This window comes from Pleurodeles waltl, chromosome 2_2 (assembly GCF_031143425.1).
Source record: "Pleurodeles waltl isolate 20211129_DDA chromosome 2_2, aPleWal1.hap1.20221129, whole genome shotgun sequence".
Lineage (NCBI taxonomy): Eukaryota > Metazoa > Chordata > Amphibia > Caudata > Salamandridae > Pleurodeles > Pleurodeles waltl.
The window spans coordinates 991602114-991619806 of record NC_090439.1 but is presented as its reverse complement, the minus strand read 5'-3'; the positions used below and the strand labels follow the sequence as shown (position 1 = coordinate 991619806).

At 41.1% G+C, this 17693-nt stretch overlaps 1 protein-coding gene across 1 annotated transcript in view; it reads right to left on the bottom strand.

Annotated features, from left to right (window-relative positions):
* The window catches only part of FER1L6 (fer-1 like family member 6), a 682981-nt gene that overhangs the window by 47154 nt on the left and 618134 nt on the right, over positions 1–17693 (bottom strand). Inside the window, exons 34-36 of the mRNA XM_069220715.1 lie at positions 17045–17199; positions 5734–5876; positions 2767–2855 (exon numbers count right to left, since the gene is read on the bottom strand). Of these exons, the coding sequence (XP_069076816.1) occupies positions 2767–2855; positions 5734–5876; positions 17045–17199 (387 nt within the window). The remainder of the gene's footprint in view (positions 1–2766; positions 2856–5733; positions 5877–17044; positions 17200–17693) is intronic.

Below are 17693 nucleotides of genomic sequence, written 5' to 3'. Positions count from 1 at the left end.
GTGTAAATCTATTTGTCTATGGAGGCTGCACTGTTGCTACCTTGGCTTGGAGCTGAGTAATCCCTAAAGTGATGGTCGGTGACAGGACACGATGATCAGGAAACAGAACAACCTCTGATGAATGAACACAAACACAGATCAGGTATAATTGTGTCGGTGACCATGCGAGTATTGTTTGCAAAAAATTGTGCCTTTTGCATAGTTTTTGACATTGACCGACTGCCAACACTAACCTGTGTGCAGGAGTGAACGTCAGCGTCTGCGCCCGCCCTAAGGACGGCCCATTTTGTGTGCGTGATCTAGTGCTCTGTTGCAGGCTGTGTCATGTGCACCCAGTTAAGGGTGTGCCCCAGCACAACGAAGACAGTGCTGGACCTCTGCAGTGGTTGCGCTCTGCTGAACAGGATCAGCATCATTTACTCTGTCTGAAAGGAAACGCACTTCATTTCCAAATTGCCATACTGTCCCTGTGGTGCGCCAGGCGTCTTTAAGTTGGACCTTTGTGTAAGTGCACAGAATACAGATATCGTAGAAGTGAATGGATATATTACTGACCCTACTTCTAAAATATGGCCTGTGAATGTGGTCATGTGGCAGGACCGGCAAGCCACAGGAGGTGGCGAAAACGGGGCACAGTGATTGGCTAGCATGATTTGAAGTCACCAATCAAGTGGAAAAGCAGCTGTCTGTAAGGTCAAAAGGAGGGTGTGGGACGGCACTTCAAAATAAGGACCTGGCATCATGGACCCACCCACACCACAAGAGCGGGCACTGCAGCTGCAGGTCTGGGCTAGGCTGCCGAGTGGAGGCGAATACAGACAGTCAGAAAGCACAATAATCTAAAAGAAGAGCTGCTCAGACAGTGTCTTTGGGATGCCTCACAGCAGGGGCATGGGAGCAGGGAGGGGCCAGCACGGGGTCAGCTGCGGGAGGATATGGCACTTGCAGCCCGGGCAAGGCCGGGGGGCCACCTACAGAGATTTTGGTATCAAGGGAAGCTTAGTAGCCTCCAAGCTCTGGATAGCTGACCAAGGGACCGTCATTGAGAAGGCTATGCACGAATACTCACAACAATCAGCATTGATAAGCAAAGCCAAAGACAACCAGAAAGACAGAGAGGCAAATATTTCATACATGGAGCATATATATGACCACAAGTTGCAATGTTTTATGTGTCATGTAATGAACAATGTAATAAAACTGCCTCTGTTAATACTCCACAAATGACTCCCCTCACGTTTGTTAGGTGAGGAGGGGGGTGAATGGAAAGGGTTTGGAGTGCACTAACAAGAGAACAGCCATGTGGGTCTGGTGGTCTCTCGCACGTCTGGGAGGGGTTTAGATTACACGTTTGCCCTACTGCAGGACGGTCCTGTTGAAGGACTTAACACCAGCTAAGTAAAATGTAGTGGATCCTGAAGAGTGTACCTTTCTAACGGGAAGGCACCATCAAAACTACATTTCCTAAGCAACAAAAGAAATAGTGAAACAAACAGAAAGAAGTCAGACTTCCATAGAAGTCTGGTTGCCAGACAGCACTTATCAAGCTGCTGTCTTTTCTTTCTTAAATGGTAAGTCCCGTTTTCCCTAAGTGTAATTGGAGCAACCTAAAACTACAAGTTTTGAGGATAAACAAAATCTGTGCCGCAGAGGAAGAAATACAACCAGTTCAAGCAGCAACAGGGAAGCAACTGGGTACCAGAAGGGTGGGTTTTCTATTTGACATAGGAATGGACTGACTTCAAGAGAGCCGCCTGAAGTCTAACAAGATGGCAGCTTTTGCTGTTGATAACGCAAGAGTTTGGGGTGGTCAGGCTGTTACAATGCACTGAAAGAAAAGCCAGACTCACATGCGCGTCATAACAAATGCTGAAAAACTGGAGCAATGGACAAGTCGGGAGGAGATGGGGTGTGTTAGTGAATGGAAGAGAATGATAGTGAGAGGAAAAAGTAATTATTTCCAGTGGAGCGCTGAAAGAGAACTACAAATTAGAGTCCCTTTACGTCACAGTGGAGGTATAAAAGTTTCAATCAGAGCTGAAGTTGAGAAGATATGCGCCAGAAGGAGAACAAAAAGTTAGAATAGGGAGGAAAGCCAAATAATAAGGAGCAGGCAACTGACCCAAAGCCTAATCCGTACACTGCGCTGTAGGCAACAGGTCATCAATAACATATAGCGAAAGGGCTCTGTGAGCAAGGCCTAAAAGGGATTGCTTTCTGCACAGAATGCATGTTTGGGATAACTGAAGGTAACAAAGGTGTGATGCTTATGCTTACTTTCAGCTGTAAGCTAGCCATTCATGCATTTCGATAGAAGCACTCACTAAGCACTTAATCAGAGGTGAAGGGATAAACCAAACAGCGAATTACATTAGGTCAGAGATATTTACTCTGCTGAAGTACACTGTATGCACTGCTGTTTTAAGCAGAGAAGCGACAAAGCCCTGGAAGACAGCTCGAGCGTCAAGTGAGGCCCAACAAGCTCAGCCAGGCATTCATTTGACAGTGTTGAACTACACAATCCTCATCATTAATTCATTATTGTATTGTAAAACCAAACACCAGTGTTTGAGCCCACAAACAAATAACATAAAACGTTAGTAACATTATGTGAGCAATTAACTAACTGCTCATGTTAACTTGTTTCCCAAAGAACAATAGGACATTTTATCCTGATTTTAAAATAATATTAAAGAACAGTAAGGAACATGTATGCACAGTCCTCAAAGCATGCTATAAATAGGGATTATTATGGAAATAGATTACCCTTTGGGTTTTCTGGGGGAAATATCAACGGGAGGACCAGGTAGAGGCATATCCGTAGGAAACATGTCAATCCACATCTGCACACGCCCCTTTTTCAAAATAAAAACAGAAGTGAATGTCATACAAAGGATACAGTGTAAAACCAAGTAAAATTGCTGATCTCGACAGATGTTATGAGATCTGAAGTAGTAAATTACTGAACATTGCAATTGTTAAAGAATAATAATTTTTATATCACAGATTTATCTTTTGGTTTATTTTTATCTGTTTATTCGCAAGCCAATATCAGAAGCACCCTCTCTTCTTAGTGACAACGGTAACAGATGTCACTTTGTTTGTTTGTTAATTTGTGCCCGAAAAATGTCTAAATTATTTATTGTACAAAATTCAGAAAAGCCCAAACACTCTTTAACGTCTAAGGAACCTTATATTACCACAATCTCGAAAAGTAAAACCAATGCTAGACACGATAGAAACTCTGGAAATAATATGGCAATGTAAAACAGGATGCTATTGCATTTCAGGCAGGTTGTATATCACTATATGGAAGTCAAAAATATTGATTTTGAAAAACATCGCATTCAATGCCTACCTCTACATCATTAAGGTAGCTATAAATTCAGGGCCGGACTGGGAACCCAAAGCAGCCCTAGCAATTTTGTCGACCAGCCCCGGGTGGAAGGGGGGGGTGGAGTGCCAAGCACTGCTCCCTTCTTTACTGTGGGTCGATATTGCAGCACAGCTGCAAAACCAGCCCCCACCGTCCCAGCCTCCTGGGAAAATACCCAATACCTGCTACGGCCAGTCCGGCCCTGTACAGATTTGCTATTCTTAACTCCTCATCTAATTACATTGCTGTAGTAGTTGATGTAGTGGATGTTATATTTTTGTCATGTGATTTATTGCATGCAATAACTTTCTATACATTTCTGTCATTACAAAAGAGAAAAATAATCTCTCTAATGTTCATGTTTCTCTGTGTTTACTCAATTTGTTTTGAAGGTAATGGGGGGAATGCTTGCCAATAGTCTTGCTCTGGGCAGCATTCCAACCGATTGTTTTTCACTCACTCTTCCCTCTAGACAGAGTGCCACCTTGTGCAAATCAGGACGGACCTGGCTCCTCAAGGGAACAGTTCACCCAGAAGCGCCAGGCAAGGTCCCCAATGTTTTAACACACAAATGACTGTGAGATGATTTCACTGTGACTAACCATACTTACCACCCTACAATGAGGTAAAAGTGGGAATGGGGTCCTCAATGTTTTACAGACTGGTTGGTGGTCAGTAAAACAGTGCATACAGTTCCACCTTGTAAAAACACTAGCTTGAAGTACTGGGACTCTATAACACCTGGGAACACTGAGTGAGAATACGACCCCATGTCTGATACAGGAAGACTTTATGCCATAGGAAAACTGGAAGACTGTGTTCTTCCACCTGAATATCTGTGCCTAGGCCTTTTGTCCGTAATGCAGGGCTGTCACTTTATGGACCTACCTCTGTTGAAAGACTGCTGGCTGAGGAGCCTGCCTTAAGATCGTTAGAAGCTGTGTATTTGCAGCTTCTCGGCTCCCAAAAACCCGGAAAGTAGATATGCTTTCACCATTGAAAACCTGAAGAGAGGGGCTTAGTTTGGTTTGGTACAAACAGCCTTGAAGACCAAAAACAAAATCAAGTATTGGTAAAACTTCCTTACCCTTGTGAATTTTTCAAATCTTCTGCAACATCCACTTCAACCCTGGGACAAATTGGGAAGGCCTGTCTGAGGCTATGTTGAGACATTTCCTCAGTAAGCCACCTTTGCCTGATCAGAGATTTTCTGCCACATCAACCACATTAAACATTTCGAGATGCTTCTGAAGTTAACAATAGGTCAATGGGCAGAAGACTGTGATTTGACTCACCGAGCCATTCATCTCTTTGAATCTTTCTCAGGGAGACCTTCAGCTTCTTTGAGTAAGGGGTTCCACACTTTGAATCAGAGGTGCAACTACCCGTGATCCTGGATCAACATGATTATGAGGTACAGATATCAAATACCTTAACACCAGAAGGTACACAATACCCTTTCCACCTGAAGACCTACATCCCAGGACTATACTGTTTTCAGTGAGTCCTCAGACTTAATTTTTTTAACATTGTGGTAGTTTGTTTTATATACATTTCACCATTGTCTCCACTATTTTCAAATCTTTTGACAATCTTACTTTTCTCCTATTTGTATCTTCTTAAACTGTATATTCTTTTATTTCTAACTTGGGGTAAATTTGTACATTGCTGTTTCCTGACTGTAGATTCTTCGATTGCACTTTTACAAATAAGTTCTCACTATCTTACCACTCCTGTCTAGCCCCCAAAGACCAGCCAAGTAATTCATAATGAAACCTCTTTGCATTTGTCTTCAGAAGTAGAGAGCACAGCCTTATGTACCAGTTTGTCAAAGTTTAAATAGATAATTTTCTTTCTTCTTGTCGATGTGTGTGTCTGTACCTTTATATCTGGATAAGGCCAGAACATGACTTGACTATATTATTTTCAAAATATTCACCTACGCAAGTAAAGCCATGGGTCCTTTCTTCCTACATGCCACAATCATACCGTACTCAAAAATCTCTCTTCTGAAAAGAGTTACCAATTGTTCTGCCGATGCCACCTATCCCACAATTCCCTTCCACCTTGCTGTCTCAGTTTTGGCCTTGGCAGAAAGGTAAAGTTGGGGAGAGAGATCTTGAAAGGTTTGGGGTGAACACTAATGGTGGAGTTACACCTTGTTTCAACTCAACACCAAGGCAGATATTACAAGGTAAAGGTGATTGTGCACCGGTGGCTCCCCGGTGCCAGGAATTAGCAAATGTCACCTGCGTTTCCTTATAAAAAAAACTCCATGTTCTCTCAGAAAGAAAATTTTGCAACGCTAGTTTGCTTTATAATGTATGATACAATAAAACAGGCTTTAAGAGGTCTACCTGCTCCATGCCTGGCCGGTCCCTGTGGAAGAGAGGTCTTGTTTCAATGTGCTCTGGAACCAGCTGACACCCGACGCCAGGGACATCGGACCAGGAACGCAGAACCTTTAGGGCCAGGTGTTCATAGGATTCCACTTTCTCGTCTGTGAGGAAGAGTGATGGCAGAGGAATAGATTATACCAGGATCTTAGTCATCAGGAATCATTTAATAATAATAGGTGTAGTCAGGGCATTATTGAAAATCAACCTTGTGAGAGTCATGACATGATGTACTTTTTCGATCATGGCATGATATTGACCAACAACAACCTTCTGAAAATGGTAAATTTTTAGCAGTAGTAAACTAACCAAAATATTTTATTAAATGCATCATAAAAATGTGTGGACAAATAAAAAAAACAGAACAATAGAGCGGTGTAGCAGTACGTGCCCTGGCATCCATTCTTTCTTTTACAGTTGGTAAATATATGTTTGTTTTGCTCATTTGACCTTGAGTGGTTTATAGTGAAAGGTACAAACATGGGCAGTGATTTAGTAAAATTTGCACATTTTAAGAGGCCTGTTATGCAAGATGTGGGTTCCAAGGAAAAATTGTTTTTCTTGCTGAATGACAGTTGTTTAGTTTATTGTGGTCGAAAACCTCTTTTCGAACAGTGGCCTGGATAAGCAGCCCAGCTGAAAAGGTTTGAATTATCTGGGACTCACAAACACTTTTCCCATTACCCCAGATTCGCCAAAACTTCCATTGAACTTTCACTGACTCACAAAACGATCCACGAAGGAGCTCTGTGTATTTAGTTTGCTTTTAAGTAAAAAATGTTCCTGAAGGATAACCGACCCATCTCCCTGCGTGAAAGACTGACCCAAGACATTATACCCAAAAGTGACACATAACAGAAATACTTTCGCATGACTACTCGTGACACACATGAGCTGCACAATGGCCAACCCAGGAGCTGAAAAATGAAACGATATTGTTTTATCTTTTAGCTGCTGTCTCAACCAGAAGCATTTGCAAGAAGGGGCAGGACTGGGCCACGGGAGGGTGGAGAGGGAAGGGGGAGTGTAGTCTGTGCACTTAGGTTTCTCTAGCCCGGCTGTGTTGCACAGCTGGGCTGGAGAAATTGCAGAGACTCCCATGCAGTGTCTGAGCAGCAGACCAAGCCACTCACACCAATCCTGACGCTGCTGTCATGCTAAGTTTAGCATGAAGGGAGCGCCAGGATTGCTGAGGAGCCTGTGCTGGTGTACCAGTGAATGCTGGGACACCAGAAGAAGATCAGAGGAGCGAGGTGGCAGGCGGAGACGGGAACAGGTATGTTTTTTGTTTTTAATTATTTTTTATTCTCCCCCCGTCTCAATCCCTTCCCCCACCCGCCCCACCCCTTTGCGGCGCAGCCTCTGTATTGGCGGGTCATATTCTGTTCTTTGCCAGTGTGTGGACACATTTTCTTGATGCCTGCCTATGTTCCTGTCCCTATAAAAGCACAGACATGGTATACAACCATGGAACATACAGCCTAAGATATTCTTGGAGATTTAAACAAGATCTTCTTATCCTTTTCCCCTATGTTTGAGTTTCTAAGAATGCTGCATACATAAGCTGGTGAGTTTTTCACTTCTTTGTCCTTGAGGGATTGTGATCACTATTTTCTCAGTGGTCAAAATCTGGAGTCACTGTAGTTCAGCTCATTTGAAATGTATATCCAGACCTGACAGTCAACCACAATGCTAGTGACTGCGACTATGGCCACTATGTTGCCTGACTGCCAGACCAACACTGCAGCAGTGAAGCACCTTAAAACCAGGGGAAGGAACACTTTTGAGTGAAGATTTGGAGAGGGTCAAGAGCTGAAGTTCAGCTAACTCCTCTAATGCAAGAAATTTAACATAAGCAGAAAGTTGATCCTTCTCTCACTCAGGTAACGTCATCATGTGAAGGATATGTGAAGGCTTTGTGAGGGCTCACTGTGACTTGCAATTGTCCTATCTCCTGCTGCTCGGTACAAATAATAAGCTTGTGTTACAGGATATTCTACCCCAAGCTTCTGTGGAGAAAGCCACCATTTTATCACTGTATCAAGCCGCCCACGTTCCATTGCAGTCATCAAAACAGAAGATCATAGGGGGTGCACTATAAGAGTATCACTAACATGCTTATATCTGTAAAAAAGATAGTTACTAATGGATAATGCTGTCCCCAACCCTGAACAGGGACTAAGGGGTATATGGGTCACAGGGAGCTTGCCATAACACAGGAGTGGTACACCACGCTGAGCCAAAACCAATAGATTAAAAAGCAGATCCAGCGTAGAAAGAAAAAACAATTTTCTTCTCCCAGTCCTATGAGTCTAACAATCACCAACACTCAACTATGTTAGACCTGTCAGCCTCAGGGCGGTCTTCCCCCAAACTTTATGCCTTACTCCTTCATGTTTGCTGATATTGTTTTTGTTGCTAACCAGAGATAAACTATGTGTGCACACTCCCTAAAACATTGTAACTTTACCTTACACCACATTGGCACCTTTAATTTACTTGTAAGTCCTTAGTACTAGTTAATACATGTACCCAGGGCCCGTAAATTCAATGCTACCAGTGGGCGTGCAGCACGTATTGTTCCACCCACTTAAGTAACCTTCCAAACCTGTTCCAGGCCTGCATTGCACCCCATATATGTGCAGTTTTAAACTGCCTCTTCAACCTGGCAAAATAAACCTTTTGTAAGGCCCAAACTTTCCTTTTTAATACAAATAGCCCTTAACAGCCCTGGTAATGAAAAAATCCTAAATTAATTTTTCACTATTGCAAGGCTTACCTTGCCCATAGGATAACATTGGGTTACTGAAAAGATCACTCCTTTCACATTCTTTTCTTCTCTTTTATTTCAAAAAAGTTTTCTGTGTGACATCTCCAGCAGAGCTCCTCTGCTCTTCAGCTCTTTCCTTCTGACTTTATTCCATACGAGCTCATAGCTTACCTCACTGCATTCTAGTTCTCCACTGCCACTGAACATGCCATTGACATAAAATATCTTAACACATCTTCCCCTTATATTATTAAAGTAGAAAACTGTAAACTGAAACCATACATTTCAACAATGTCTAGCAATAACTAAGAAGAGAACATAAATGTTAGCAGATATGCAATAATCAAATAACATTTTTACAGAGAGTTCTTTTCAAGTTCCTTCCAAGTTTTTTTTCCTTTCCTAGTATTTCTTATAACATACTAGTGTTTATCACTGATTAATCTTGCATATATTCCCCATACTCCATGTTGTTCCATCCTCCAAAATTACTACATAATGTTCAACATCCTTTATTTTGTGTGGACTAGAGTATTTGCTATCCCCTTTTTGAATAATACCTCCTTTTTGTATAACAACACAATCACCACCTCGTAGGTAGCATTGTTTTACCCCCTTTCTTGTGTTGTAATGCTGGATATTCTTCTCCTGCATCTCTTTAACTTTCTCCTTTATCAGTTTTTGATCCACTTCTATTTTTCCTTTTTCTCTCAACCACATGGAACACTCGTTCACTCCTGGTTCCCTTCCTTTCAGAGACACAAATGGTGATACCCCGTTACAGAATGATGAGTTGTTCTATGTGCTCACATCATTCTCCTCAACTCTCTCATCCATGGAAGATGATTAGCTAACGATAGCTGAATGTTCTCCATTACAACCCAGTTTATTTTTTCCACTAGATCATCTGCTTGTGGTGGGAACAGAGCAACCCTTTGATGAGTTATTCCCATCCTAGCTGAACAATTGGTAATTTCTCTAGATACAAATTGCACCTCATTATCCGACACAATTGTTTTAGGTACCCCTTCCTCCGTGAATGCCTCTTCCAAAAACTCAATGACCTTTAACATGTTTACTTGTTCCACTGCTTTTATCATGAACCACTAAGTATGATAATCTACCAACACCATCATATACATACTCTTCAAACCTGGTCTTAAGACCAGACCAATAAAATCTATAGACAATTTTTCCCAAGGTTTACTGTGAAAATGTATTGCTGCCAATGGAGGTTGTCTCAACACTTTAGTCTCATCACTATTCGAACATGCTACACAATTTTTTACTGTCTCCTCTAACTCACAATCCACGAACCCCCTCTGGAGAAACAAGTTGATTTCTCCTCATTAATCTTCCATCTCAGTTGATCACTAATCTTAAAATAATCAACTATATCCCCACTCACTCCATCTTCATTTTTCCATCCACACACAAACCTTTCTTCAACCTTCCTCATGACTAGGTCATTTTCTTGTGCAACATCCCATACTTTTATATTTATTGCTACATCTCCCTATAGAATTCCTCCTCCTCCTACAGTTACATTTTCTTCAACCTCCTCTCCTTCAACTGGCATCCTGGACAAAATAATCCGCTACAACATTTCTCCTACCGCTCACAAATTCTACTTCAAAGTTATAATTTATTACAGTCAACAGCCATCTAGAAATGTGTGGTGTAACATTTCCTGCCAAACACCTCCCCCTTTAAAGATGTATGTAAAGGGTTGATGATCTGTCCTTAATTTGAAAGGTATACAACACACATAGAATCTGAAATTATTGATTCCCCAGCAACATGCCAAGGCCTCCCTCTCTATTACAGAATATAACATCTCTGCACCTTGTAATCTTCTAGATACAAACCCAACTACATATTCATCATTATCTTTGACTTGTGTCGCACCAATGCATACATTACTAGCATCAGTGGTAATGTAAGTTCTTGCTGTTATATCAAAATGTCCCAAAGTAGGCGCTTGCATAGTGTACCTTTTTAATCCCTTCTAAAGCATACTTTCAATCTTCATCCCACACATATTATATTCCTTTGTTTATTCATTTTCTTAGGGGCTCTACCAGTTCCGTAAAAAAATGTACAAATTTTGAGCACCATTCTGCGAGACCAAGGAACGATTTTAATTCATCCTTGTTACAAGGCTCAGGTCCATTTTCTATTGCAGTCATTTGACTTCTCTTTGGCCTGATCCCACTGTTATTCATAACATGCCCCAAATATGTCACTTCTTGCTTCTTAATCCAATACTTTTCTTTCTTAATGGTCAATCTATGCTTTTCTAGTCGTCTTATTACTTCTTTGAACAAAAAATCATGCTCATGTCCACTTTTTCCTACAATAAGTATGTCATCCTGAAAACACACTACATAAGTCATATCCCCAAAAATATTCTTCATTATCATTATCCTTTGAAACTCCACAGAGGCTGAAGCAAGCCCAAAAGGCATTCTTTTGTAACAGAAAGCCCCTAACAGTGCAACAAAGTACATCATATGTATGGATTGCTCATGCAAATTTACCTGATGATACGCAGATGACGTACCAAGAACACTAAATACAACCCCTTTTCCTTCCATTGTTAACATTTCAGAAATATTAGGAAGTGGTTGTCTAATAAACCCATATGTTCTTGTTTAAATCTCAAAGATCTATGCACAGCCGAATTTTCTCTCCTTCTTTTGGCACTACCACAATTGGTGCAAGCCACTCGAAAGTTTCAATAGGTTCAATTATGTCCTCTTGTAAAACTGTGTCTAATTCTTCAGGGGTACCCTCATCATATTAGGAATATTTCGTGCCATGTGAACTACCTGTTTTGCACATTGTTTTCAATATTATTTTTATGAGAGAAGCCTTCAGCAAGCCTAATTCACTTGAAAATATTTTAGGATACTTTTCAACTAAATTATTTTGAGATTCAATATTTTTTTCTTCTATTTCCTCTTTCTCTGCTAACATCACCAGCTCCTTGGCATTAGGATTCAGTATTATGCCTAGATCCTTCTGATGATGCCATCCCAGTAAACTGAATCCATTGTCTGTAACATATATTCTTCCATAAACTGTCCTTTTTTCAAAAATGATTGTCATCCATTCCATTCCTAAAATTTCTATTATTTTTCCTGCATACCCAACTGCCTTTATATCTGGTTTGACTAGCTGAGGATCTGCTATGCATGCCCACCCAGATTCATATGTTTCCTTTGATAGGAGGGTGAACAAACTTCCTGAGTCTATCAGGTCTTCAATTGGTACATTGTTCAAAAGTATTTGACCATGCAGCTTCTCCAATTTATCAGTACTTTCCATTTTCACTTGTAGTCCCTCTGTCACCACCTTAGTTGAGCATAGAACATCATTTCTTGAATTTCCCAGGTCCTCATCCACTACTAAAACTACCTCACGAATGTTCTCACAAGCATCTTGAATTTCTTGATCTATAACTTGAATTATTTTGTTGCTTCCTATTTCAATTTTGAATTTCCACACTTTTGCAAAATGCCCTCTTTTCCCTCAGTTTCTACAAATTGCAGTTTTCGCTGCACACATCTTACTAGATGCAATATGTCCAGGGCCGTCACAACGATAACACTTAATGTCGCTCCATCCAGGTCTTTTCTGCCTTTCTTCTCCTTCTACTCCCATTTTAGCCCTTTCCATATTGTCTTTTGATTTTTGATTTTTCCCACATTCATCTATGACCCTCTTTTATTTTCAGTTTTGTTAATATTACCATCTTTTCTTTCATCACTTGGCTTATCAATTTTCTGCAACCAAACAACTATGTGCTCCATTCTTTTAGCTATTTGTATAGCTTCTACCAAGCTTGGATTCTTCATTAACAGTTTTTCCTTTATCTTGTTGATATATGTGCACCTTATTATCTGATTCCTTGTCAATGAATCAGTTAACTTCAAACCGACAGATAGTGCAAGCCCCCTTGATGCTGCTACTTTTGGTGCAATATCCTTGTCCACTCTTTGGGCTCTTGAGACAAACTGGTGACCTTCCAAGACTAAATTCGTTTTTGGAGTAAATTGGATGTCTAGCATTTGCATAGACATGTCAAAGACATTTGTAGGCTGTCTATCTCCCATTCCTAAAGATTCTTCAAGTAGATCCTCATAAATTCATATTCCTTCGATTCCCAAATGATGCAGAAGAATGGCTTGCCTTCTAAGTAGTCCATAACGATCATCACCAATAGCGAGTATGTAAGTCAAAAATAATTTTTTTCATTGTTTCCAGGGTATGGGTGGTTCCCCTGGTGTTGATAAAAAAGGTGGTGGTGATGCCATATTTTGATCTCCCATTTTGCCTTTACGCCTTCTTTTCTTTTCTTACTTTCCACTGGCTAATAAAAGGAACTGATAAACAAATTTAAAATAACACTGTTATATAATAAACTAATACAGCAAACTAATATAACAAACTAATTAATAAACTGTAATAATTAACTAAAACAATAACCTTTTTTTCTCCTTTGCTTTTTCTTATACCAACATTTTGCATCCACGTCCTATTTCTATTATTAGCTTTGGATCTTTGTAGTGTCTAGTCCTTCCTCTGTTTCAGTGCTGAAGACTCTTCTTTCAGCAGAGAAACAATTTGGTTGGATTCCTAGGGTTAGACACCTTTTCTGTTCCTCCTTGTATAGTTTTATTATATTTATTATTTACAGTGTTAACTTTACTGCTATCCGCTGCACCTCAGAGAGTAGTGGTGTCAGTGTTGCACCACTGCTCGTCGCTCCTCTTTCACTGATGCCAGTGACCAGCAGTGTCAGCGCTGTTACGCTGCTTGTCCCAGCAGTGTCAGTACTGTTCTGCTGTTTGTCACTCTTCTCTTACCGCTCCAAACAGTAGCAGTGTTACACCTCGTTAACACTGATGGTGCAATGCTTTGCACAATCCCACATCACGTTTTTTTTTTTTATATCACGTGCAGCTGTTGCGCAATGGTGCCTCGCACTTCCTACTGCGATGGTGTTCTACTCACGCTGCTGGTCTCTCAACAGCTGTGATGGCTCTCGCCGTTAGTTGCTCGTGCCACAGCTGTTACGCTTTACATAAATAATCACTTTCACATGGAAATGCTGTGCTCTTTTTTACAATTTGCTTGGCATAACTCTTTCCTCGTTCTTCATTACTCAATCGAGGTAATAATCTTTATTAATTACTTACCTTAAAATTTCTGTTCAGAACACAGCGCAGTAACATTTTAGGACAACAAAACATACGAGCCTCTAGGGGTGAAGATGGCTTTTGTCTGTCTTCTGCACAGATAGGTCCCTCGTCGCTAATGTAAAGATCATTCCATTCAAGTTCTTTTCTCCTCTTTTATTTCAATAAAGTTTCCTGTGTGACATCTCCAGAAGAGCTCCTTCACTTTTCAGCTCCCTTTCCTTCTGACTCCATTCCATATGACCTCATAGCTTACCTCACTAAATTCTAATTCTCCACTGCAATTGAACATGCCATTAACATAAGATATCTTCATGGTTACCTTATTTCATTTATTAGGTGTTAACTTTAAATTGAGAGCAGATGGGGAAGTCAAGTTTGGTTTCTAAAGAATTTTAATTCAAAACCCTCTTTAACGCTAAAGTAAGATTTCAAGTCACAAATCTGAAAATGCCACTCTTAGAAAGTCAACATTTTCTTTTCCCAACCATTTGGTCTCTGCAGCCTGTATCTTGGGTCAAATTACTAGGCGTAGCTGGAAGTTGATCTTTGTGTATTTCTCCCAGAGAGTGAGACAAAGAGGGAAGAGGTTTTGGCAGGATGGGCCATTTCTGACTTGATTGGGGGGGGGGGGCACAGAGCTGTTTCCTACCACACCTGTGCATCACACAATCTGTGGCTCAGCACACTACCAAAGGATTTGACACTAGTCTTTTGTGTTCCCAGACAAGCTGAGGCCACGGCAGGGAGACAGGAAATTCCAGACACCTTTGGCATCAGAAATCCCCAGAACCTCCTCCTATTTCAAAGTGGGCACCAGGTATAAATAGTGGATTCTCAGACCCAACTCTTCAGTAAACCTTTGGACCTGTGGAAGACTCAGAAGAGCTACGTTGCTGCTCTCAAGAAGGACTGCTACTCTCTTGCCCTGCTGTCTGACTTAAAGGTCTGGCCCTGCATCTTGAACCCAGGACTACTAGAGAGACTCCAAAAGCTAGTTGGCTGGCCTTCCATTCAGAGCCTTGGGGACCGAAAAGGCTCCAACCACCTTGAACTCAGCGCATGGATTCTGTCTGCTGGGAGCCCTACCCCCTAAATTGTTTCCACCCTAGTCCTGGGCCATTGAAGTGGGCCAGTAGGTGCTCTGCCAGCCCAGCTGTGTTCATGTGAAACAGAAACAATGCAGCGTGACTAATCTCTTTGCCACTTCACTCGGAACTGCCACAACATGACACATCCCCAATGCTGAACCACGCATCAAGACCTTTCAGCTCCTTGGAACCGCTGCTGCATGACGCATCCTCAATGTGGGATCTCACAATGCTCTGCAAACCAGGATTTAATGTACTTTGTTTAGCAGGCCTAATTTGACCCCTATATCCGCCCACACTCCATCATAGACAGTCTGAACTTGTGACTATGTCATAGTCCGGCACAACCAGATAACCACAGCTGGCATTTTGTGCTTCTAGACACTATTTTTACTACTACTACTAAATGGATTTTTGTTGTTTTGGTCTCAAATAATTTATTAACTTTTACTCTATTTTTTCTAAATTGGTTATGTCGTGTTTTCACCTTCTTGCTGTTTGAAGTGCTACCTAAATGCTTTACACATTGGGTCTAAGTTATTTTCCACAGACTCTGGACGGTTCTTAATGATACTGGTTATACACGTAGGTGTAATTTGAGTTAAGGTATGTTTCGAATTATGGGTTTTTCACTGTCTATTATGAAGGGCTCTGGTGGTTTTTCTGTTATCTTACACTGGGTAAGCTATTATTACATTGCGCACTTTGGTGTTGACTGGGTGTCTGGGGTGACTTTTCTTTGGACTTTGGAAACATGCACACTCATATTGTGATAAACTTTTTACACATGGGTTATTCACATATATATTCCCATTTTGTGCTTTAACTTTATAGGCAATGTTATCATATTGTGTGATAATTTTTAATAATTTTATTATGGTGATGGGACTATATGTTAGTTCCCACCAGATGAATGATCACAAGAAGTCACAAATTACATGTTTTCGTCTTAGGATCTCACAAATTGTCACGATAAGATATATTTTATGGTCTGCTCTTGACGGTTCTGTACACATGTTATGAAGTAGTGACTGTTCTCATTTATTTTCAGCCCTGATGAAGTCCGTGAGAGTACTGTTCTCATAGGACGAAACACGTGTTGGCTGTATGTGCTACATGGATACTGACTTCAATACTGTGTTTACTACATGAACATTGATGTCAAAGGACAATTCTGTGGTTACTATGATGAACTTTTCTGTTGAAGAATAAATTGAGCTTGAAACTCTCCATGGTGTTAATGCCATTATACATTACATATTGATACATTACTCACTTTGAATTACATATTCATGGGTGCCCTGACAGCTGTTTTTTTTGGGTCTAAGTTAAGCCTGACTGCTTTTGTGGCAAGCTACCAGCGGGTTCAGTCCAGGTTAGTTTGGGGTTTGCTTGTGATGCACCCTGATAAGAACTGAGGTTGCTGCTTGAGTATGGTTTCACCCCATTAACCCGATTTCCTACAGTAGCTATTGGGGATATGTGGAGAATGAACATGATCTGGCTGAAGCAGAAGCAAGGTGAGGCACCATCATACCATGCACTGTAGGCCCCAAAATAGGAACAGTTTTCACCAAAGTGGCAAAGAACAAAAGTAGTCAAACTTGTGTGTACAATTACAATGTAGTTTTAAGAATTGTCTTCATCACCTCTCAGTGGCCATGGATGAAAGCTCGTAACTAGAAATGGTACACTGTTCCAAAAAATAATGAGAACCTGCAGGGTTGGAATGAGTCAGTGATTTCAGGAGAGCCCTCAAACACCCAATAGGATGCCAAGCTTCATCACTGCGCAATCTCCTCATCAGACCGGTGCAGCAATGTCTGGCGGACCACCCCTATTAGAGGGATGGTACTGTACCGAAGATTGTATGCCAATTTTAGATTGGGTCTGAAACGAATACTGACTACTGAAAAAATATATAGGAGAGACTGAAAGAATTAAAATTAGCTCTGAGCCTTAAACATCACTTTAATGAATCAGGGAAAGGTTCAGGCCAAGATTAAAAGAAAACAAAGGGAGTGAATACGGGGATAATGTCCCACTACACTCTACACGGAGGAAAAAGGTAGTGTACCTAATCCTAGAACAATATGGTCAACATGTTTCGCGTCTTGATGGTCAACAAGTGATCCCATGACACTTCCAAAAAATTAAGTTGCTATGGAAAGAGCATTCAAACATTGAAGTCAGGTTTCCATACTTACCATCTTGGTCAAACAGTGTTTGCCCGGTGAAGACCTTGCTGCCGATTTGAATCTGACCAGGCCTGAGATGAGGGCCATCTAGTTTGTTGTCCTTGCACAGTTTTGTCAGTATCTCCAGAGGTTTGGTTGCATCGCGCCAGGCATTGTATCCTTCTCTGAAATTAATAGAGAAAAACAGAAACTGCCATTAAAGCTGACATGCATACATTCAAAGTTGGATACTGTTAAAGAAACACAATAGGATTCTATGGAAAGAACAAATGCACAAGCCCTTGCACTTGCGATGAGATGATCTATAAAGTTGATTTTTTTTGCCAGTGCTTTGTTCTTCTGCCTGCAGCATTCCTTGTTCTGCACCAATTGTTATTTGACCTGTTCTGAAGCGTTGCCTGCAGCTTGTAGGCACCTCAGAGCACCATGGATTACGTTTTAGTTAATGAAATACTGCAGCGTCAGGTGATGCTGAAAAAGAAGCTTTCTTTGCCACAAGTGTTGCAACAATAAAGGTTTTCTCAGTACAAGGGCCGGAGAACAAAACAGTTTTGACTGCACTATTACATGTCCTCGGTAGTAAGTAAAGCAGTGCTTGCTTGGTGCAACACCTTGTACCACTGTAGTACAAAAAAAAGATTTCTGGAGGCGGTAATGT